Genomic DNA, 25,156 nt, shown 5'->3' with positions numbered 1-25,156 from the left:
CCCAGGCTGGAGTGCAGTGGCGCTATCTCGGCTCACTGCAAGCTCCACCTCCCGGGTTCACACCATTCTCCTGCCTCAGCCTCCCGAGTAGCTGGGACTACATTCTCCCACCAGCACACCTGGCTAATTTTTTGTATTTTTATAGAGACGGGGTTTCACTGTGTTAGCCAATATGGTCTGGATCTCCTGACCTCGTGATCTACCTGCCTCAGCCTCCCAAAGTGCTGGGATTACGGGCGTGAGCCACCACTCCTGACTGAGAAAGCCCATTTCTGCTCTTTGCTGCAAGCCTCTCTGGATGGAAGGCCCAGTTCCACAGGAAGGAAATCCTGGTAGCTGAGGCTTGGCTGTGCACAGACTGGATGGCTCAGCCTGTGGCCGGCAGGCACCCAGGGCCCCTGGTGGGGGTCTCACCAGCTCAGGACACCCTCAGCTCCCAGGTTGCAGCCACCACTGCCATTTCAAAGGTGAGAAGGAAAGGGTGTGTGGACCTCTCATCCCACACAGTGAGGGAGGCGGGAGCTGGGTGGTGCAGGGAATTAGGAAAGGCAAACCTGGGACCTGTTGTACCCTGCGGTGCAGTTTCCAGAGGGGAGCAGCCCGGGGTGGCAGACGTTTGCATTTGCATGTTAGAAATGCTCTTCCTCGCGGGGCGCAGTGGCTCACACCTGTAATCCCAGCACTTTGGGAGGCCGAGGTGGGCAGATCACAAGGTCAGGAGATCGAGACCTTCCTGGCTAACACGGTGAAACACCGTCTCTACTAAAAATACAAAAAATTAGCCGAGTGTGGTAGCAGGTGCCTGTAGTCCCAGCTACTCGGGAGGTTGAGGCAGGAGAATGGCGTGAACCCAGGAGGGGGAGCTTGCAGTGAGTGGAGATCACACCACTGCACTCCAGCCTGGGCAACACAGTGAGACTCCGTCTCAAAAAAAAAAAAAAAAAAAAAAAAAAAAAAAAAAAAAAAAAAAAGCTCTTCCTGACTTTTCAGAGCTGACTGAAGCCCCCGGTTCTTGGCCTGTGTCTTTTCCTTGCCTTGGGGTCCACATTAACCAACTATATTCAATCAACAAGCTTAACATTGAGAATCAAGAGAAGCCCAGGACCTGGGGAGCCTGGGACCCCCTTCAGCATCCACTGTGCTTGGGATGGGGCTCCCGACCCCGCTTCAAGTCACCTCTTGTTCTCCCGCCCCAGAGGAGCTGGCACACCAAGCGATGCTTCCTTTTGTTCACGGCCTTTATGGGAAGGGACTGCGGTCTCTCCTTGGTGCCAGTGTTAGAAGGAAGAATTGGCGCTCACTCGGTCCTGCTGTGTGTGGAAGTCTCCTCCGCACCCCGCCCTATCTTGTCAATCAACACCACTCGGTTGAGCACTTTGTTCCCAGGCTTTGTTTCCTGGCCCTTGACAATAAACAGAACAGTCTCCCTGAGCCTTTCACACCACATAGACCTCTCAGGATGAATTGCTGGAGCAGCTCCTGCTGATGCTGGGCCTTGGGAAGAGGGGGCCAGCAGGGAGGTCCCACCCCTGAGCTGAGAGCTCCCTTTATAAAGGCAAGTCCAAACCCCAGCGTTTTGGGGGTCAGCAGGGGAGAGAGCAGGGCTGAAGGCATAGAGGGGGCACCCTGCACTTCATGCCTGAGCTGAGAGCTCCCTTTATAAAGGCAAGTCCAAATCCAGCGATTTGGGGGTCAGCAGGGGAGAGAGCGGGGCTGAAGGCATAGAGGGGGCGCCCTGCACTTTATACCTGGGGCAATGCAACAACAAAGGTGCCAGGTGTGTGGACACACACGTAGAGGAAGAGTGCTGCGCACCCTCAAAGCCTGGTCTGAGGATCAGCAAACCAGCCTCTCTGGGAAGCTTGTTGGAAAGGCCAGCTCTCAAGCCCCTCCCCACCCCTGGTGCACCAGAACCTTCAGTCTGACTTAGCCCTGCGTGACTCTCCTGCTCCCGATGTCTGGGACGGGCTGCCTGCAGCACTGGCTCTCAATCTGCCTGATCGTCAGCACCACCTGGAGAGCCGGAGAAGTTCTGAAAAGACAGATCTCTGGGTGCTTCTATCCCTGGGATTGTGACTCAGTAAGTAAGGGGAGAGGCACAATCATTTGTATCTGTGTTTTTAAAGCTCCCCCAGTGTTCCGGATGCTTAGCCAGCCTGGGGACCCTCTCTCTGCTCTTCGGGTATCTTACAGGTAAGAAAGATGTCATTGTAAGCTTTTATCCTTGGAAACACATTCATTCCAAACATATGGAAAGAACTTACTAGGCCGTGTGTGTTGTCAGCTTTTATCCTTGCCCATAAACATCCTTATGCCCGTAGAGCTTTGGGAAGCCAAGGTGGGCGGATCACTTGAGCCCAGGAGTTTGAGACCAGCCTTGACCTCCTTGACTGCTGGGGAGTTGATGAGGGACCTGGACACCATCAGAGTGGTTTTTTGTTTCCCTTTGTGTACAGTTCTGAGTTCATTATTTATGTATTATTAGGGTTTGGAATAGGCTCATATAAATATTTCAGGTCCTAAAATAGCTGTGACAGTGTCACTGATCTACCCCTGAGCTGAACATCCACTCCTCCACTGCCATTTTAATCCTCCCGTCATGTGAGGGATGATGGGAGTCTGTGTGAACATCTTTCTCACTCGTGTTCAAAGATCATATCTGCCTGTCTTATCTGTCAAGTGTAGATTTTGTTGTGATGGTGGATTCAAAATAGACGAAATGTGTGGTCATTGTACTTGGCAAACAGCTTTTCACGTCAGGATGCTTCCACTCCCAGCTTAGGGCTGGTCCAACTGTGTGACGAATGCAGCTCAGTGCAGGTGCCCAGTCTGCCACCCTCAGCCCTGCAGCTGCAGTGTTAGAATAGCCGTGCCATGGGCACACAGCGCTGGTGATATGGGAAATGTGGATTAACAAATGCTTAATTCACATGTGCTTATAGAAAAAACTTTATACAATAAAAACAGCCAATTGTTAGATTTACATCTTTTTCTGTCACTATATTTAAAAGGAATCAAGAATTTTCATGCAGCTTCCAGGTATTCTTGAGACTGGTATATCGTTTCTTCTTGAAAAGTGCATTATTGCATAACAACACATAGTTAAAAATATTTTTATATTTTTATGTATTTATAAGTATATTTTAGCTGAAAAATATCAATAGTATACATAGCTTATAGCAGTTTGGGAATTGTTGATATATATGGTAATAATGCATTGTTTGGGATGATTTAAAATTATATTAGGATATTAGGAGCCCAAGATAATGATCCAAATTGAGATCCTCTTGTCTAGTATCCTTTAAAATGGCAAAACATCAAATCTAGAAAATAGATAAGAAATGAATTTTAAGATAAAGGTACAACAGACTTTCTATTTTTACAAAAATCATTATTGATTTTCAAAAATATAATTTGGAATTCAAGCTGTTAATTTAAAAAGTACTTATTTCATAATACAGTGAACAAAACTGGCTGTTAGAGAAAACACCTCATCTTGCTGTCCCCAAATCTTGCAACTTTTCAAAGTTTCAGAATTTTGTAAAATATTTTGAATAGCCCAGACTTTCTGAAAATGGGTATAGCCTTTCAAAGTATTAGAATTGACAAGCTTTTAAATGCCAATCTTATTTTATAAAGTGTTGACTTTTCACTGTAGACTAATAGCAAACAGTTTGTAAAGAAATGTAAGTAAAAAATGTAAATAAAAAAATAGGCTTATTAGTTTTCAAAAACTTTATTTAAAAGGAAGGGGCAATGTTGATTGGAGTAAGGAAATATTTGAAAATGTATTTTGTGAAAGAAATCAATGCACGCGCATGCGCGCACACACACAGCCCTCAAAAGCAAAACTCCAACAATGCAGCTGTTGCTCCTTTGCAGCAATATTTACCTCACTTTGAGTGAGGGCCATACTGCTTGAAAGTGTAGTAACTTAAACACCTTGCCTATGTCTAATGATTAAAAACTAAGTTCTACTCAGCCCCTGACCCCCACCAGAGAGAGATTCTAGGTTATTCCTTGTGGGCAAATGTGTCCATGGACCACTGGATCAGGGATTGTTGAATCAGATGTGTGAGCCTCTCTACATGTCATGGTTTGTAGAGATCAAAGTTTTCCCTGAGTTTGATTTCCCTGTAGAGATCAAACTCCCTGGGGGATGTCATCTCCAGCTATGAGCTCCAGGGCAATGCTGTCTCGGATGAGGGTCTGGGGTAACCTGAGCTCCTGCAGAAAGCTGGGTGTACTTAAGCACTCTATGAAGACTATATGTGGTGGCAATGATGTTGGGGTACCCCATGGGTAGCCTAGAAAAGAAGTACCATGTCTCATTGCAGGTGAAGGTGAATTAGGGCAGAGAGGCTATTGAAGTAGGCACTGAACAGAACATGATAGCTGAATCTATAATAGCAAAATCTTTACCAGTTGTTGATTGGATGGGGTCAGTAAGTTCTTTAATACTGGCTATTGGGTATAGGGGCCTTAATGAAAGGATTACAATGTTAAGGTTGTAGGACTCTACTGTGAAGCACCACTTATTTCTTCCAGGCTTAAGCACAGGCAAGACTGAGCTGTCTAATGGAGAAACAGTGGACAGAATCACCCTTTTATTAATTAGGTTTCATATATTAAGTTTTAAACTTGAAGGTCCTGTACATCGGAATTGTGTCTCTCCCAAAATTACATGTTGAAGCCCTTACCCCCAGTACCTCAGAATGTGCCCATATTTACAGATACAGCCTTTAAAGGATGTGAGTAAGTTAAAATGAGACCATTAAGGTGGGCCCTAATCCAACATGACAGGTGTCGCTATAAAAGAAGAAATCTGGAGACATAGAGAGACCTCAGTGCTGGGTGTGCTCATAGGAAGGGTCATCTCAGGTCAGGAGTGAGGCCTCAGAGAAACCAAATCCCCCACACCTCAGTCTTGGAATTCCAGCCTCCAGAACAGTGAGGAAATACATTTGTATTGTTAAAGTCACCCAGGCTCTGGTAGCCCTAGCAAACTAACACATCTGGCTATAACTTACAGAGTCGTATTAACTATTTTAACTGGGGATCTGCAAGGTCCAATTTGTCTCATAGTCATAGTCATATTAACTATTTTAACTGGGGACCTCCAAGGTCCAAGCCAATTTATAAGTGCCAAAGACTTAATTGAATCATATTTATTATTCACTGTGTTAGAGCATATTTTAGGGCAATGAGTATTATGCCTATGCAAAATTTAGGCAAAGCTACAGTTAAAATAAAGCATGCCTATTTTTCCTCTATAGTTATTTTGCCAGGATTACAGGCATTGCAGTGTTCATCCCAGGTATAACTGTAACTTGAGTCCCAGCATTGACTAAGTTCATGAAGCTTTGTCAATTGGTGCATTTTAGCATTTGTTAATCTGGAGCCCATGCTGTACAGGCACAAAAGACAATCAGGGCTCCTTTTATCTCTTTGTTATATAAATCCTTATAGTAAATTTTGTGTTTCCAATTGGGTCAAGTTATGGACCTTTGTTTCATTACATATTTATGTTACTGGGAAGGGGTCCTGATCCAGACCCCAACAGAGAATTCTTGGATCTCGTGCAAGAAAGAATTCGAGGTGAATCCATAAAGTGAAAGCAAGTTTATTAGAGAAAATAAAGGAATGAAAGAATGGCTACTCCATAGGCAGAGCAGTGGCATGGGGTGCTCAACTGCTTGTACTTATTGTTACTTTTTGATTATATACTAAACAAGGGGTGGATTATCCATGAGTCTTCCAGGAAAGGTGTGGGCAATTCCTGGAATTGAGGGTTTGTCCCCCTTTTAGACCATATAGGGTAAGTTCCTGACATTGCCATGGCATTCCTAAACTGTCATGATGCTCGTGGGAGTGTCTTTTAGCATGCTAATGCATCATAATTAGCATACAATGAGCAGTGAGGACAACCAGACATCACTTTCATCACCATCTTGGTTGTGGCTGGCTTCTTTACCGCAACCTGTTTTATCAGCAAGGTCTTTGTGACCTGTATCTTGTGCCAACCTCCTATCTCATCCTGTGACTTAGAATGCCTACCTTCCTGGGAATGCAGCCCAGTAGGTCTCAGCCTCATTGAAGATTCTCCAGGCTTAAAGGTGGGGCCTAAATTACCCAGGACCTATTCAAGATGGAGTTGCTCTGGTTCAAACACCTCTGGTATTTATATTAAAATATATAGACTTTTATTTTGGTGTCTAGGCCTGCCCTCTCCCTCATTTCTGGGCATCTGGCTGCCCAAAGCTGAGGTTTTGAGTTACTGTCTCTGGCTGACCTCCTAAGGGGTTACAGGAGGCAGGGTGTGGGGTGGGCGTAACAGGCAGCCCAGCCTCTTTCTCAGGCTCTCCAATCCCCTCCCAGGGAGCCCTGGCAAATTGAGCTCATGTTGTCCATGGCTTGTGAGTGAGACCAGATCCAGGACTCGCTGATGGGCCACCTAACTGAACCTGGGCTGTATGCAAACATCCCAACATGGAGGGCTCCAGCATCACAGTGAAGCCCCTGCCTTCGGCTGATCCCGCCACCATCTGCAATCCTTCCCTTTTCTGCATGACACAGCCTAGGGTCTCTGCTAATCCAAAGCACAGGTTTCAGCCTTCCCACCTTTAATTCCTCCTGGAAGAGCAGCAGCTCAGAAAATCAGCAACCTGGGGAGGGCCAGGGGCAGGGCAGAGGCCACAAGGACAGCCAAGGTGCCTGCCAGTTCTTACCTAACGTGCAGATGAAAACCACCAATTCCAGAACAGCCCCCAGTGTGGCCCTGTGGCTCCTCCATGGAATCAGCAGCGGTGTGGGCAGCATAAGAAGCCAGTGGCCACCAAGGCACATCCTCCAAGGAAATATCCTCTCCAGGCAGCTCCATCAGGTGCAACACCAGCAGAATTTGCCTGAACGTGTGACCTCAGCCACTTCCTCCTACCAACACCCATGCTTCAGGCCAGCCCGAAAGACCCGGCGTGAGCTCAAAGCAGAGTGGGGGTGAAGAAGCCTCACAGGGTGGACAGGTGAGGGGCAGGATTAAAATGAAGGATGTATGTGTGGGTGTGGGGGGTCAAGTGTGTCCCAGTGCTTTCCACGGAGCATGCAGTCCCCGAGTTACATGGAGCACACAGACCCCGAGTACCACAGAGCACAAGGACCCTGAGTTCCATGGAGCCAGGAGACCTCAAGTTCCACAGAGCAAGAAGACTTTGAGTTCCATGGAAAATGAAGACCCTGAGTTCCATGGAGCAAGAAGACCCTGAGTTCCACAGAGTATGCAGACTGCGGAGTTCAATGGAGCTCAACGAGATGATGCAGGAGATCGGCCAGGAGCGGGACACAAAGAGCTGCTGTGTGTGCACAGCATGTTTGGTCTTGGGGGCCCTTGGAGGTGGAGGTTGAAGGGGCATAAAATGCGGAGGCATTTGCTCAACAGGTTTTCAAAGAAGAGGGCATACAGCACTTCCACACACTCAAAAGCACGCCGGGTGGAAGGTTATATGACAGCCTGCAGCTGGCTGGGCAACCAGAGGAGAGGCTGGCTGGCCTGTGCCCACCTGGGCGAAGCTTCAGAGACTGGATGACTTTTTTCTGGGGCACTTCTCCCCTCCTCTTCTCGGGTGCTTCTCTTGTCTTTTCTTTCACGTTTGTGGGGCAGGGGAGATGATTCTGTAGAAATGAACAAAGATAAGAAAACTTAATGGCCAGGCATTTAACATCTTATTTTCTGAGCTTCTGCTAATGATGGGTTGTGACTACTGACTTGAGTGATGCTCATTACGTTCATCTTAGAGAACACAGGATCGTCACTTCCTAGAGCAGGTTGCATAACAATGATATTAACACCAACAGGCACCACCATGCCTGGTTAATTTTTAAATTTATTTTGTAGAGACAAGGTCTCATTATATTGCCCAGGCTGGTCATGAACTCCTGGGCTCAAGCAATCCTTCCACCTCAACCTTCCAAAGTGCTGGGATTACAGACATGAGTTACTGTGCCTGGCCTGGCAGTTCCTTATAAAGCTAAGTATACCCTTATATATAAGCTGACAACTTATATTCACACAAAAACTTCCATGTAAATGTTTATGACAGCTTTATTCATAATTGCTAAAACTTGGAGGCAATCAAGATGCCTTTCAGTAGGTGAATGGATAAACTGTTGTGGATTCACACAATAAATTATTATTCCTTGATTTAAAACTGAGCTCACAAGCCATGAAAAGACACACAGGAAACTTAAATGCATATTGGCAAGTGAAAGGAGCCCATTTGAATGCTATGTACTATAGAATTCCAACCATATGATATTCCGTAAAATTCCACCTGATATTCTATGGAAACAGTAAAGAGAGCAATAGTTATCAGGGTTGTGGGAAGGGGAGGGTGAAAGAAAGAAACAAATAGCTGAGGCACAAGGGATATTTTAAGACAGTGAAACTATTCTGTATGCTGCATTAATGATGGATACATGTCATGTCATTACACATTTCTCAAAATTATAGAAGGTACAACACAAAGAGTGACCTCTAATGAATTTTAGTTAATAATAATGTTTCTACATTGTTCATCAACTGTAACAAATGTACCACAAGGCAAGGCTGTAAGGGTAACAACAGAGCATGTGGGCAGGAGATTGGGTATATGGGAATTCCCTGACTCATTTTTTCATGTAAATCTAAAACTGCTCTAACAAAAAGTCCAATAGTTAAAATCCAAAGGACCATAAAGGGTAGAATGGATAAATAAATTACAGTATGTTTATACAACTGAATAAAATGAATAAACTTGCAAGTTAAATGTAATACCCATGATGACACACACATACACATACACACACACACACAAAAAAATAGAATATATACAAAAGGAAATGAGGAAATTAAAACATTTCATTACCAAAAATCAATTAAATACAAAAGAAGACAGTATGTAGGAAATGAAGAACAAAAAAGCTGTAAGGCATATAAACAACAAACAGTATATGACAGAAATAAATCCCTCCTTATCAGTAAATAAACAAAACCAAAAGTTGGTTTTTGAAAAGATGAACAAAACTGACAAAACTTTAGCTAGATTGACTAAGAAAAAGAGACTCAAAGCCAGAAATGACAGTGGGACATTATTATGAATTCTACAGAAATAAAGAATTATAAGAGGTGTACTATAAACAACTGTTTGCCAACAAATAGGACAGTCTAGATAAAATAGACAAATTCTTAGGTATACAAAACCTACTAGGACTGAATAATGAAAAAACAGAAAATTAGAATAGACCCCGTAACTACTAAGATTGAATCCGTCATCAAAAACTTTCTGACAAAGAAAGGCCCTGAACCAGATGGTTTCACTGGTGAATCTTACCAAACATTTAAATAACACTAATACAACTCTTCTAAAAAATTGAAAATGAGAGAACATTTCTAAACTCATTCTATGATATTCTATGAGGTCAGAATTACCCTGTACCGAAGCCAGAAAAAAAAAAGTAGACAAGAAAACTAGAGATCCATATCACTTCCCTGATGCATACCAATGCAGAAATCCTCAACAAAATACCAACAAACTAAATTCAGCAGCATATTAAAATAATTATACACTATGACCAAGAAGAATTTATTCCTGGAATGCAAGGATGGTTAAACATTCAAACATCACTGCATTAACAGAATGGAGTGGCAAATCATGATTATCTCAACTGATGTAGAAAAAGCGTCTGCTACAGGTTTTATTCTACGTAAATTTAAAAATCAACAAAGATGGTGAGGGGGTCAGATGGAATGCAGTGGGTGACAAATGAATCTTACTGCATTACAAATTATGACTAACCCATATTGAAGAGTGTGGGGAAAAAAAGTCTTCACCTAAGTAACCTTGGAAAATACTGTTTTGACTGCATACTGTAAGACTCAAGAACTGTACACAAATATACTGTTGGCAAATTTGTTTCAGGGTATGGGTTAGCAATTCTGAAATTATTTTCCATGTTAGCAAATATATTTCAGAGAATTAGATCCCAGTTTCTCTCTGTAGGTGAAAGAGTTACAAATAAGCAAAGGGAGAATGCTAGAATAAATCCTGAGGTGCTGCACTGGAGTTAGGAATGTCAGTATGAACCTTTGTCTATTTTAATGTATCTGTTTAGATAGACAGATATAGACAGGTAGATGCTGAGTTTGTATTCATGCATACATGTTTGGAAACATGTGAATGTTTCCAAACTATGCTGAGAGAGCCTAGAAGCAGTGATATCCCAGTATTAATGAGCACACCCAGTACCCAGATCTTAGTTTCTATATACCATTCTCCTATAAAAGAAACCCGGGCTTCTTGGAGAAAAGACTAATTCTAGGCCTACCATGAAAAACACAAGATGAGACTAGAGCATCTTGCAGTGCCAGAAAATAAAAAAGTGCTTTTAAAAAACATAAAAGGGTGGAGACATGTCAAAAGAAGCCAACCTGGAAGAGCTTTCTGTGACTCAAGGTGGAACAATGTGAGTGGCAAATAATTATGACAGCACTAAATTATAACCCAGAACATAAAAGAAATAGCCACAAGTCCATACTGATATAGAAAAGATTAAATCAATCAGGAAGGAAAGACAAATCTTCCTCACAGAAGAATTCCAAGTAATAAATGTTGAAGGATAGCACAAATAGAAAACTACCACTAGAACACTACAGTAATCATTACTGCAGGAAAGAGTCATCAGTGAATGCAAAAATTGGATGAAACTTAAAGAAGAAACAGTATGTTTCTGTGGCCTCAAAATATCTCCCTCCAAATATTTATTAATATATTTTTCTTTTTTTCCCTCTTAATTTCATCTAAAGATCTATGACTAAAGCAAATATAATACTGTGTTGTGGGGTTTTTGACATGTACAGATATAAAATTTATGGCAACAACAGCACAAAGGATAGGAGATAAATGGTGCTATTCTGTAGTAAGTTTTTCTATTTTATATTCACTGTAATAGAACAATATTAACTCTAGACTGTGAGAATGTTAATGACGCACACTGTAATCCCTGGAGCAACTGCTAAAAAATGAAAATATGTGTCACTTCAATGCTAATAAAGGAATAAAACAATACAAAAAAGTACTTGTATAAGGATATTCATAGATCTTTACTAATATGATAGCCCAAAGCAGGAAATAGCCCAAATATTCATCAACAGAAAAATGTATGAACAAACCACAGTGCATTTATACAGCAGAATACTATTCAGCAATTCAAAGGAATAAACTAAAATACACACTATGGAGGTGTCTCACAAGCATTATGCTGAGACAGCTGGACATAAAAATGTATATTGTATGATTTCAAGCAAAATGAACTTAATGGTTAAAAAACCTCCACAACAGTACTTTCCTCTGGGGGAGTTAAAAATTGCCTAGGAATGAGCATGAGGGAGGTTTCTGGGGATGATGGAAATATTCCATTCTGAAAAGGGGTGATGGTTATATGGGTGTTATTTATTTTTCAAAGCTGTACAATTAAGATTTGTGCCTTTCAATGCATGTATATCTTACCTCACCAAAAAAGAACTAAAAAAATACATAAAGTGAGGGGTAGGGAAAGGGCTGAGGTACAGAAGAAACAAAAATGGCACATGATTACTAGCTGTTGAAGCTGGGTCACGGGTCTATTATACAGTTTTGTTCATTTTGCATATATTTAAACTTTTCTGTGATGAAACACCTTGCACAGAAAGACGAAACTGATCTATAATGTCAGCTGTTAAGACACTGGTACCTTTGAGGAGGAGGGAGGGAGAAAGCGCTTGTGGACCACATGAGTGAGGCTGCTTCTATTTCGTGGTTACCCACGTGTATTAACTTTGTCATAATATATGTCGAGCATAAGTGAACGCTTTATGCCCATATTTCTGTATGCATGCTATGTATCAACAAAATATTTAAATACCACATATTTGCACACATAATTTAGTATCTCAGAGTAACAGCAGTGTTTTGTTTTGTTTCAAAGTGGGACACTTCTACCCACAGCATCATCAGATGAACTGTCATATTCTGATGTATCTATTAATGTCCCAACCCTTGGGTGAGACCCCCTAGGTCTTCCCATTTTTGCCTCAATTTGATAAGTAGCAAGACTCTTATTTCTGACGATGTGATTTTATTTCCCAGCAAAGTCCTCCCCAAACCAAGGACACAATAACTAGCATGGTGCTCTGCACATCATATGCACTCAGTACTTGTGAAATTGAGTTGAGTCAAACAAAATGAGTAGCAGAGGTCAGGTCCTGCAAAAGACAGTATGTAAATAACGCAAGTAAGACTGAAAGGCTATAGCTCAGCAGCAAAGACTTTACATTCATTTGAGAAACCATTTGCTACTAGTTCATCAAAAGATGTTGGTTTCAAGCAGTGGTTCTCAACGCTGGCCACACACCGTAACCAGTTGGAGAGCTTTAAACAGCAAGGGTGTCTGGATCCTGCCCCAGGGATTCTGATTTCACTGGTCTGTTGCAACTTCAGTTTTGGGAATTTTAAAAGCCCCCTGCCACCCAGGTAATTGTAAGGTGCATCAAGGGTGAGAACCTTAGCTGTGCTAAAGGATGCATTGGCTGTGCCTGATTTCCTTGTGTGCTGTGGGGATTTGCCTCATTGCAGCATCTCAGCTTTACAGGGAGGGGTGGCGGGCAGTCTTAGAAAACAGCTCTGTCCTGTTAAAATCAAAGGACGGCTTCAAGACATGCTCAGCTGCTTGACTAAATTGCAGCAGGAGGAAATGTCTTCTCAGCAGGTCTATCTTTACATCGGGTGCTTTCAGAGGAAGAGGTTGTTTTGGGCACAGCATTTTGATTTAGTCTGTGTTGAAGACCAGTAATAGCCTCCAAATGCCAAGATGGGATGAAAAGAATTTCCAAACATGTGGAGTGCTTTATACGTGTTTTCAAATTTCTCCTATGATTAGAAATGAAAAATATAGTGCTAGTGCCTTGATTTCTTAACTCAGCCTTCAACCATTTCCCCAAAATTATTCCAAGTTATTGCAAGACGCTTCCCAATCATTATCTGGAGAGGAATATTCCTAACGGAGAAGAATACTACAAGGATGAGAATCTTGCAGGAATCCTGCCTCTATTGCAGAAGAGTCACCCTCCGGAACCTGGAAGGCCCAGGGAAGCCGTGTGATAGTGCGGCCATGGAGGTGGATGTGTTCCGGAGTCAGGCCGAGCAGATCCTGAGGCCCAGCACAGCCCGCTTAGTAGCTATGGGGCTTTGGACAAGTTCCTTGACTTGGACAGTTATATAAATCTTGTCTGCAAGAAAAGGCATAGTGATGCTAACTACAAAAGCAACTGCAATTCTTCATCCCTCCCTGTATCTGCACCCTTTGCAACGTGCTTTTACAGCTGCTCCCATCCAGAGGTAGAATCTGTTTCCCAAAGACTTGGATCCAGCTGGCAGTTTTGGGTCCAGTCTCAAAAGGTCTTGAATGATTCTTCCTTTTCTTTCAGAACCCTGCCATCTCCATGACAACAAGCCCAGGTTAGCCTGCTAGAGGATGAAACATTTTGGGGAAGAGAACCGAAGTTGGCCAGTCCACAGCCAACTCACTCTCAACAGCAGAGCTGCCTGGTCACCAGCAGCTGACGCCCTTCTCCCATACACACACATGAAGATTGCTATGCCTGATAAAGGTATGGCAGGTTTTACAGGTATCACAATTCATTCATGGCAGGAGCCTGCCATAAATTGCTGACCTGCTCAATTATGAGCTAAATAAGTTTTGGGACGGCTTATTACACAGTAACAGTGAACTAACACACCCAGAGCAGACAGGATGCCAGGATTAACAACATGCTGATTACAAGTTAGCTGGCAAACGGTAGGAACCATCTAGGTACCTAATTCCTTTTCCCCTTATTAGAAGTTGGGACCCTTGAATTATAAAGAAATGCATGTAGACACGTATGTGCTTAAAACTCACACAGTATCACACAACACAGGAGGAAACAGATGACAGCCTGACCACTAGGGCCAAGGCCAAATAGCAAGGTAAAGCATTTGTCTGGAATCTATTCCCTCCAAATCTAATCTCTGGAGGTCAAGGCTGTGGACAGGGCCCACCTCCTGGGACCCCGCTATCCTCTGATCTCTGGAGGGAGAATGGCCCCACCAAGCAGCAGATGGGTAGCAGTGTTGTACCTGTGGCCACCTCCTGCTGGCAGCCCCTGCCCTCTTAGGGCACTCTCTCTTCCTTTGGGACCGAAAAGAGGTGTGGGTAGGGAGGGGGAGCTCCCTGGGTCCTGGCAGAGAAATTCGGTTCAGGCCCTTCACCTTCCTGAGGTCAGGGAGTCAGAGCCCTCAGAACATCAGGAATGTGGCTGCTCCGAACTGGGATATGCTAGAAGTGTAAAATATGGGGTGAGTTTTAAAGATTCAGGACAAAGAAATGTAAAATGTTTCATTAATAATTTTATACTGATCACACATTATAATGATATTTTGGATATATTGGGTCAAATAAATTATATTATCACAAATCAATTCCACCTGTTTCTCTTTAGTTTTTTTAACCTGGCTAGTAGAAAATTTAAAACTCCAGACAGGCCTAGGTCATATTTATATTGGACAGGCTATCTTAGAGGACGGCCTTCCTTCTGAAGCTCAGGCTGCCTCCAGTCATGATGGAAGGCAAAGTGGAGCAATGAAGAAAGGAGGTGGGTGCCAGGTGCTTTCAAACAACCAGCTCTCATGTTTCATAGAGCAAGGACTCACTCACTAACGCCAGGACAGCACCAAGCCGTTCCTGCAGGATCTGCCCCCAACACCCAAACACCTCTCACTACGGTCTGCTTTCAACATTGGGAATCAAATTTCTTTTTCCTTCTTTCTTTTTTTTTTTTGCTAGAGGCCAGGAAGGTTATAAAATATGAAAATGTTAAATAATTTGTCATTTTGTTGTTTCCATTTATGAACAAAGGATTTAATAAAAAATGTAAGATGTAACATTACAGTAAAATACATTCATTTCGATATCACGCTGGAATTCAACATTGCTTTGCACTGGGGCTGCAGAAGCAATGCAGAGCTGCATCCTCCTCCAGACCCTCACAGCTCAGCAAGCCTCTCAAGGGCTGGCTGCTGGCCACTGCGTTTCCAGTTTTTATAGGTTCTCTTCCTTCCAGGTGATTAACGAACAAGGCCAAAGGTGTTTGAAAGTTTCAGAAAACACAGGATTTTTCTTTCTGTGGCTCACCAGCATTTTCATTTCTAATATCAACAATACCATATGCAGGCCACAGCTGAGCCAAAACACATGATGACTTGAGTCTGAAGTCAGATTGTACCTAATATTTAGGGCCATATGCATTACTCAAAAGGGACATATCTTTCAACAATTCCAGTAAGTTCCCAAGACTTGGTTCCCACTGGGTACTAGCCTGTGGTGGTGCCCCTGTGCTTGTTTCTGGGGGCAAAATGGGACAGTGTTTGCTGAGTTCAGAGCTGAGGGGCTGCGGTGCCATGCAGGGAGCACGACTTCCCACTGAATAACACTCCCCGTGAGAGCGGCCTGGCGGCCAAGGCCAGCTGGCTCAAGGCAACTGTATCCTGTTTTCCTAACAAGCAACGTTTTCAGGGAAAAACCCCAGCTTCAATGTAGGAATGTTTGGATGGTGGCTCAGGCCTGGGACTGAATTAAAAAGGGATAAGGAGATAAAATCCACATTTTAATTATAAACAAATGTCTCACTGAAAAAATTCCAGACCCATAAATCCATGTATGTATTAGTTATCAGAGTAATTTAAAATGTGAGGAAATTATACAGTGTGTGCCCGTTATTATATACTTCTCCCCTGCCACCACTTTTTAAACATCTAAAGTTCCTAACACATAGATACTCTTTATGAGTGAAAAAAAACCTATTGACATTGATACAGTTTGAAAATTTGTCCTCTCCAAATCTCATGTTGAAATTTGATCTCCTAGTGAGACCCTGTCTCTACAAAAAATAAAAAAATTAGTTGGGCATGGTGGATTGAGCCTGTTATCCCAGCTACTCAGGAGGCGGAGGTGGGAGGATCTCTGGAGCCCCAGGAGTTGGATGCCACAGTAAGCTATGGCTCAGCTCAGCCATGGCTTCTATAGTGAGCTACAACTGCACTACTGCACTCCACCCTGGGTGACAGAGTGAGATTATCTCCTTAACAAAACAAAACAAAAAAGAAATTTGATTCCCAATGTTGAAAGCGGGGCCTAGGCTGGGCACGGTGGTGCGCCCCTATAATCCCAGCACTTTGGGAGGCCAAGGCAGGCAGATCACAAGGTCAGCAGATTGAGATCATCCTGGTTAACACGGTGAAATCCCGTCTCTACTAAAACAAAAAATTAACCAGGCATGGTTGTGTGCACCTGTAGTCCCAGCTACTCGGGAGGCTGAGGCAGGAGAATGGCATGAACCTGGGAGGTGGAGCTTGCAGTGAGCTGAGATCATGCCACTGCACTCCAGTCTGGGTGGGAGAGTGAGACTCTGTCTCAAAAAAAAAAGAAAGAAAAAAAAGAAAGTGGGGCCTAGTGACAGGTGTTTGGGTCTTGGGGTCAGATCCTTCAGGAACGGTTTGGTGCTGTCCCGGTTGTAGTGAGTGAGTCCTTCCTCTATGAAACATGAGAGCTGGTTGTTTGAAAGCACATGGCACCCACCTCCTTTCTTCCTCGCTCCACTTCCCCCTCCACCATGACTGGAGGCTTCCCAGGGTCCTCACCAGAAACAGATGCTGGTGCCAGGCTGGTACAGCCTGCAGAATCATGAGCCAAATAAACCTCTTTTCTTCATAAATTACCCAGCCTCGGGTGTTCTTTTATAGCAACACAAAATAGACTAATACAGACATCAATGTGAATATTTAATATTGGAAATTTTTTTCATTTTCTATTTTGTCTGTATAGCTAACATTAAAGAAGCCAAAGATATAGAATGCTACATCTCAGATACTGCCTTTCGTAAAAAACATGAAGGTAAAAACTTCATTTCTTCAAGTACTAATCCATGATAGTTGTACTTTGCCCGTTTTATGCAGAATACAGTTCCATGAACCGTGGGGAGATGGAAAATAACCATGTCCCAGTCTTCTAGGGAAGTCCCTGGAAGGCTGGGACAGCTAAAATTGCATCTCTGCGCTCTACAATGTCTGTCTCACAGCAGGCACTTAATGGGAAGGCTGCTGAATGAAAGAATACTTCCAACTAGCCTGGAGCCCAAATGCAGGTTCTCCCTGAAGTTCTGCACCTAACATTGTGGGCTTCCACGCACATGTCCACACCACCTGTGTACCCACTTCCTTCCTGGACCTGAGCAGAGCCCCACTTTCCAGCCCCTGCCTGTGAGGGGATGACCAGACCCCTGCGACCCACATCTTCAGCATCTGGAATTCAGAGTTTATGACCTGCTGTTTTCCACATTCCCCTTCCCTCCCCCTCAGGACCTGCACCCCGCTGCATTGTACCTTCTATTCTGCTGTCAAGGTCCAGAGCTCTGTTCATTTGCTTTCAGCAGCTCTCCATCCCACTTCCTCCCTCCCCTCCTGCTGGATCTCTTTCTTTCATTGGTTCTTGCCCCTTTCCCTCAGTAAAAGAACTCTCCTTCCACTCTGCCTCATTCACATTCACTTGGGAACCAAACATTCACCCCACAGCTTAGTATTCCCAGTTGTGGAACAATTCAGTCACCTTCTGGAATGAGACAAATGTGAAGAAGCCAGACATGAAAAAACACTTATATGGATCGATTTATATGAAATGCCCAGAGAAGACAAATCTATTGAGATGGCAACTAGATTTGTGGTTGCTTACAGCTGGGGTAGGGGCTGGGGGGAATAACAGGGTGATAGCTAAAGGGTACAGGACTGATAAAAATGTTCTAAACTTAACCATGGTGTTGGTTTCACATAACTGTGATTATAGTAAACTTTAGTGGATCATAAGGTACGTGAATTTTTCCTCAATAAAGCTGTTTAAAAAAAAAAAAAAAAATTAGGCTGGTCACAGCAACTCACCCTGTAATACCAGCACTTGGGGAGGCAGAGGCAGGAAGATTGTTTGAGACCAGGAGTTCAAGTCCAGCCTGGACAACAGAGTGAGACCCCATCTCAACCAAAGATTTAAACAATTTAGCCAAGCATGGTGGTGTGCACTTGTAATCCCAGGTACTCAGGAGGCTTAGGTGGGAGGATCACTTGAGCCTGAGAGTTGGAGGCTGTAGTGAGCCGGGATCATGCCACTGCACTCCAGCCTGGGAGACAGAGAAACACCCCGACTCAAAAAAAAAAAAAAATTATTATGAGCTATTTTATACATACAAAACTACACATACACACACACACACACACACACACACACACACACACACACACCGACTCACATAAAAGTAAAATAAATACATTGTAGCCATCACTTACACCACTACATTTGAAGCCATCTGCATGGTTGGCCCTTCCTTAATATAACCCTTTGCCTCCCCATCTAGGACAATCATTCAACTGAAGTTTTACAAAAAGTATTATTTCCCTGACTTTCATTATACTTTTATTACATAATAATAGCTCTAAATAATATATCGTTTCTCTAAATAATATACTGTTTAACTTTGTAAGTTTTTACACTTTCTATAAATGTGCTATGTATCTCTGTAACTTGCATTACTCATTCCACACTGTATTTTTGAGAGCCTTCTATGTTTTAAATAGTTTCCTGTTCAATTCTATGTATTGCTTACTAATTAGTCTTTAAATTGAATATACTCAGACCTACTCGAGAGAGAATCCTTGTGGGATAATGAGTATAAAGTGCTTAGGCGGGCGCCAGTCCCCTGTATGCTGAGCGCTGGTCCCCTGGGCCCACTTTTTCTTTTTCTATACTTTGTCTCTGTGTCTCATTTCTTTTCTCAAGTCTCTGGTTCCACCTAATGAGAAATGCCCACAGGTGTGGAGGGGCAGGCCACCCCTTCACTGACCTTGTGATCCGCCCGCCTTGGCCTCCCAAAGTGCTGGGATTACAGGTGTAAGCCACCGTGCCTGGCCAACTCTATTTTTTTATTTTTTATTTTTTATTTTTTGAGACAGAGTATCTGTCGCCCAGGCTGGAGTGCAATGGCGTGATCTCAGCTCACTGCAACCTCCACCTCCCACGTTTAAGCGATTCTCCTGCCTCAGCCTCCCGAGTAGCTGGGATTACAGGTGCTCGCACTACACCCAGCTAATTTTTGTATTTTTGGTAGAGGTAGGGTTTCACCCTGTTGACCAGGCTGCTCTCGAACTCCTAACCTCAGGTGATGCACCTGCCTCAGCCTCCCAGAGCGCAGGGATTACAGGTGTGAGCCACAGAGCCCGGCCTCTTAACTCTATTTCCACAAGAGTTTTTCCTGTTAGTTACTGATTACCCATTGTGTCTTTTTCCTTGAATCACCTGGGAGGAACCATCTTTAAATAAGTGCGGTCCCATCATGCACTTTGGCTGTCCGTTGGTTACCACGTAAGGGATAGTTGTCAGTGGCCTCCGTGCCTTTGGGCCATGTCGAAGGATGCCCTGAATCTGGTGCAGATGAAGGAGCAGGCTTTGAAGCTGGAGCAACAGTCCAAGCTCAAACAACTTGTCAATGAGAATAACTTAGGGAAGCAAGAGGTGTCCCTGCGGAAGCACCATCAGACCTTCTTGGCGTCCATCAGGACGGCTGTCACCATGTTTGGGGAAAGATTCCGTGCCTTTGTGACAGACCGGGACACAGTGACAGCCACGGTGGTTGGGCTGACGCTGCTGGCTGTCGGGGTAAAATCAGCCAAGAATGCGACAGCCGCCGGGGCCCGCTTCATCGAGGCTGGGCTGTTGAAGCCATTCCTGGTGAGCAAGAAGTCCCGCATCACGGTGCTGGAAGCGCTGCAGCACCCCCTCCAGGTCAGCCGGCGGCTCCTCAGTTGGCCCCAGGACGTGCTGGAGGGTGTCGTGCTGAATCCCAGCCTGGAAGCGCAGGTGCGCGACATTGCCATAGCAACAAGGAACAGGAAGAAGAACTGCAGCTGTACGGGCTGAACGTCCTGCTGTGCGAGCTGAACGTCCTGCTGTACGGGCCACCAGGCACCAGGAAGACGCTGTTTGCCAAGAAACTCGCCGTGCACTCGGGCATGGACTACACCATCATGACAGGCGGGGACGTGGCCCCCATGGGGCGGGAAGGCGTGACCGCCATGCACAAGCTGTTTGACTGGGCCAATACCAGCCGGCGCGGCCTTCTGCTCTTAGTAGACGACGCGGACGCCTTCCTTCCGAAGAGAGCCACTGAGGAGATAAACGAGGACCTCAGAGCCACCCAGAACGCCTTCCTAAGCCACACGAGTCAGCGCAGCAACAAATTCATGCTGGTCCTGGCCAGCCGCCATCCCGAGCAGTTCCACTGGGACATCCGCAACTGCATCGACTTGGTGTTTCACTTCGACCTGCCGCGGCAGGAGGAGCAGGAGCTCCTGCTGAGAATGTATCTTGACAAGTATGTTCTTAAGCCGGCCACAGAAGGAAAGCAGCACCTGAAGCTGGCCCAGTTTGACTATGGGAAGTGCGTGGAGATCGCTTGGCTGAAGGAGGGCATGTCGGGCCGGAAGATCGCACAGCTGGTTGTGTCCTGTCAGGCCACGGTGTATGCCTCTGAGGATGGGGTCCTCACCAAGGCCATGTTGGATACCTGTGTGCGAGACTTTGTCCGGCAGCACCAGCAGAAAATGCGCTTGCTGAAGAGGGATGGCCTGGGCCCGAGGAAGAGCACCCCTCAACCTGAGTCCATGGGGAGACCACACCTCATGGAGCCTGGCTGCGGACCCCTCCCACCCCTGCCTTTCTGGTCCCTGCACATTTAAGGAAATTCTCCCCCTAATAAACTCCCACAGGTGCTGTAAATAAATAAATAAATAAATAAAGTGCTTAAAACAGTGCCCCATTCATTATAGGCATTCAATATTATATATGTAATACTATATACAATATTTTAATACTGAGTATATACATATTATGATTGCTCCTTTCTTTGTGGATGTACATTATTTCATCAACTGCATTATGAACTAATAGTTTTCTTTCTTTTGGGGGAGGGGGTAGGGTCTGGCACTGTTGCCCCGGCTGAAGTACAGTGGTGCAATCACGGCTCACTGCAGCCTGAATCTCCCGGGCTCAAGAATCCTCCCACCTCAGCCTCCTGAGTAGCTGGGACTATCGGCAGTGCCACCACTCCCAGCTAATTTTTAAATTTTTTGTAGAGATGGGGTTTCATCATGTTGCCCAGGCTGGTCTCTAACTCCTAGCTCAGTCGGTGGCTCACCGCTGTAATTCCAGCACTTTGGGAGGCCAAGGCAGGAAAATTGCTTGAGCCTAGAAGTTCGAGACCAGCCTGGGCAATGTGGGGAGATGTAGTTTTTACAAAAATATTAAAAATTAACAGGCATGGTGGTGCACACTTGTGGTCTCAGCTACTGGGGAGGCTGAAGCAGGTGGATCCCTGGAGCCCCTATCATGGTGCAGTTTGGGCAAAAGACAAGAATCTGTCTCAAATTTTTTGGCTGATGGTTGTAGAGATAAAGTTTGAGCTTTCAAGAAATACAACATTTTAAACTAGTTTGCTGGAAAAGCCACATGTTGCTTCCAGAAACAACTGGTTGACCACCAGGATCATGACGGTGACTTCGAAAAGCTTTGGTGTGTTGACAAATGAGTGATACTGCTGGTCTCAAGCCACTGCTACTGCATACAAGGCAACTGCATGGTAACAACCATATCAAATGTGGGTGACCAAGTGGCAACATTTAAGTATTTTACATCCTAACTTATGTGCAACTTAAACCTACTGCCACACTGTGAGTTAGGAAATTGGTAGGTTTTTTCTATTGACTTGCTGTGCCCTATAATTTTTCCTATTTTAAATAATGGGAAACAAGTTCTCAGTTTTTTTTCTCAGAGAAAGTCTGACATTTCAGCCACAGATATGTCTGACAGTTATTACCGGCAGAAGAGTTTCCAGGCTTTTCACCGTAAAATTTTAATTACTTGCCTTGGAAATTACTTAACTTCGTTCCTTCCAACTCTGGTAGTAAAATGGGTGCTCCAGAAAGATGTAGCATGGATATTCTGCTGCTTTGCTCGTCCCCGCACAGACCTGGGGCTTGAGGAGCCTGCAGCCACGAAGTACAGGGACATCATCCGAATGGAAAAGTGAGCCAGGTGGTCCCGCAGCCGCAGTGCTGAGGCGCAGAAGCGCAGCCTATGCACGGCGCGTGGGAGGCCCGCGGGCTCGGGCCTGTGTTTTTGCGGCTGAGAGGCCCCCACAGGACAAGGAGGCCCCGATCCAGGCTTTTGGAACCAGCGAAGCGGGGGTGAAACCCCAAGGGGCGTAAGAGTCCTTACACGTGCGGCCGAGCTTCCCCTCTGCATGGTGAGGGGTTGGACCTTTCCGTGGTGATTTTTTTCCCATTATGCCAGGCTCGTAGCGGGCCCTGGGGCGCGAGATGGGTGCCGGCGTTCAGCCAGCCTGGGGTCCTGGATGCCGGCGGGCGGATTAGCAGCAGCCCTAGGGACGGAAGGACGGTGGAAAGGAGTCTCTACTTCCAGGTTCCCGGTGATCGCTATGTTCGTTACAAGCAGTAAACTGACGACTTCAGACACCGGTCTCGGAGACCCACGCGCAGTCCTCAAACATGCAGCCCCGCGGGGCAGGCGCACTGCGCATGCCTCAGGGGGCGGTGCCGGGCGGAGGGGACGAGGCGAGGTGGAGGGGGCGGGACAGAGCTCGGCCGGGAGGAGTGGGGGGAGGGGCGGGGCAGGGCGAAGGGGGCGGGGCTGGATGGAGGGGGCGGAGAGGGGGCGGGGCGGAGGGGCGGGGGGACTAAAGGGAGGGGGCGGAGGGGCAGGGGGCGGAGAGGGCGGGGAGAGGCGTGGCGGGGTGGGAGCGGACGGGGTGGGCTCAGCGGGGGCGGGCTCGCCCAGCGCTGAATCCAAATCGCATCTAAGGTATTTTCTAGCTCTGACATGGTATACATCACTGCATATGTGAATAACATGCCAAATGCTGTATAAACAAATATTGACTTTTTTTCTTCTCTGGAGGTACTATATAAATGAAGTATGTACATCGTATGTAATATCAGAACATTCAAATCCCGTATTGAAAAGATTATAAATTGACCATAATCCTATAATTCTATTTAGCAACAGTGAGTTCCTTCTCAGTCTTCACTTTTAAAATATCTAAGAGGCTCGATGTCTTGAGGCTTTTTCTTTTTAAACCCAACATCCTTTTTCACATTTATAGTTTAGTACTTTGGTTTTACTCAATAAAAAGGTGAGGTCACAAAAAATCTGAATTATTCTGCAGTGTTTCAGGCAACCGAAGCTGAAAACAGCACTGTTAAGGCGGGGGGACAATTCTTATACTCTGTGAGTCTTCTTGTTTAATTTTCATTAAATTTCCAGAATAATAAGTGTAGGATAGCTAAAGTTTGTCTTTCCCTGGTAGATTAGTTAACTTTTACTGAATTCACAATATGGCATCAGAGATTTAATCTGCATTTCTTAATTCTTATAAATTAAAGCTGAAGTTTAAGCTTCATTTGCACATCAGAAATACCACTTGCCCCGAATAAATAATGTTTTTAGTAGTGAGCGTTCCTGATCTACCTGTTTGTTAAGAATTGTCTGCTTTTTTCAGCTGCTACTCTGCTAAGACAGAGGTAGCCCCTGAGCTATGTTATCAGTTCAGGGGTTTGCAGATAGCCCTGTATTGTTCGGGAAAAGTAAACATGGTTTTCCAAAAGGAGGAGAACATTTCTATAACATTGAGATTTTTAGTAATCAGGACTATTGATGTCAAATGGCTGTTGGGACAAATGACATCATAAAAAATACCAAATTTAAAATTATGTTTTTTTGTTTTCAGATTTTTTAGTAGTAAAGGGGCTGTGTTTTCACTCAGGCTTGTATGATGAGGACATTTCTCAGACCAGCAGCCATCTGTGAGCATTCTGTCCTGGACTTTGGGTGCATCTGTGAGAGTAGCTGGGCCTGTCATCCAGTGAATAGCTCATAGTTGACACTTCTCCATCAGTATAAGCCTGGGTGTGGGTGACTGCATGGTAGAAGGGGCCGGGGTAGCCAGGGACCAGAGGTTAGTGAACCATTGGGTAAGATGTATAACTGTTACTCAGGCTCATAATTTTTCAAAATTTTCAGATAATAATAACAAGAAAGTCCATCCTTACCAGTGTCAGTCTCTGTTTTAAGTGTTATTCATATATTACCTCATTTAATTCTCACACCCACGCTGTGAGAAACTGAGGCTCAGAATGTAAATAGGCTACTGAGGTCACATTGCTGGTGGATCTTACTTGATCTCAGGCCAGCTTGGCTCCTGAGTGTGTGTTCTCACTCTATTGCCTCTGGAACAGGAAGGACTATATGGGTACTGTAAATTGTTAAAGAACAAGTTGAAAGAATTTTATTTCCGGCAACATGGGCTGACAAGGACCAGAAAACAACAAAAACTTCTGGAATACATATCGTGAACCATTTAAAAAATGTATCAATGAGCTGCAAAATAAGAGTTCTCACAAGCAAAAAAAAATCAAAATTAAAAAGTGAAAGTAGAAACCCAAAGAAGTAATTAGATGCCATTTTTCACCCTTAAGATAGTTGGCAAGTGTCGTACTGAAACTCTTTTTTCATAGTCTGGGATGAGGATGGGGCAGCAGAATAGCTAGATGAAGTTTAGATCCTGTCCAAGCTAGGAGGGTTAGGAGAAGACCTCAAAAAGTAGGACACCAAAAAGATAGGCTTAGTGTAGGAGGGAACTGTGAATCAACCTGTCTGCCTCCCCTGTCTCCTGCCCGCTCAGTCCCTGCAGCCCCTGGAACAGCAGCAGGATTGTCCATCCTGAGGGAAAACACCTCTCCTGAGAGTGGGTATACATTAACATATAACCATGGGCAGCCCTTCCACTGGTGGCTTCACACACAAGCTGTATAATCTAAAAAGTCTCAAGCTGCAAATGTAAAGTAACATGAGGTTTTTAATGCCTTCCAGGTGCCTGGCAAAAGCAAAATGGAAGACAGCTTCAAGGAATGTAAGTTCTTAATAAAAAATCGCAAAC

The 25,156-nt window shown here is 44.6% G+C and overlaps 1 protein-coding gene and 1 pseudogene across 2 annotated transcripts; one reads left to right on the top strand and one right to left on the bottom strand.

Moving 5' to 3' along the window:
• Positions 1-3,757: 3,757 nt before the first annotated feature.
• Positions 3,758-22,725, bottom strand: LOC126939051 (putative uncharacterized protein LINC02693; annotated as a pseudogene). The gene is made up of 2 exons (XR_007720288.1): positions 22,067-22,725; positions 3,758-7,668 (listed from the first exon to the last, which is right to left on the bottom strand). The product of XR_007720288.1 is annotated as a putative uncharacterized protein LINC02693 (transcript).
• LOC126939042 (ATPase family AAA domain-containing protein 3C-like) lies at positions 19,549-20,803 on the top strand. The gene is given in 3 exon segments (XM_050763920.1): positions 19,549-20,044; positions 20,047-20,766; positions 20,769-20,803. Coding segments are annotated over 3 exon segments (1,251 nt in total).
• Positions 22,726-25,156: the final 2,431 nt, after the last annotated feature.

This window comes from Macaca thibetana, chromosome 16 (genome assembly GCF_024542745.1).
Source record: "Macaca thibetana thibetana isolate TM-01 chromosome 16, ASM2454274v1, whole genome shotgun sequence".
NCBI classification, from domain to species: Eukaryota; Metazoa; Chordata; class Mammalia; order Primates; family Cercopithecidae; genus Macaca; species Macaca thibetana.
Note: the sequence above shows the minus strand (reverse complement) of the source record. Positions and strands in the feature narration are given on the sequence as shown.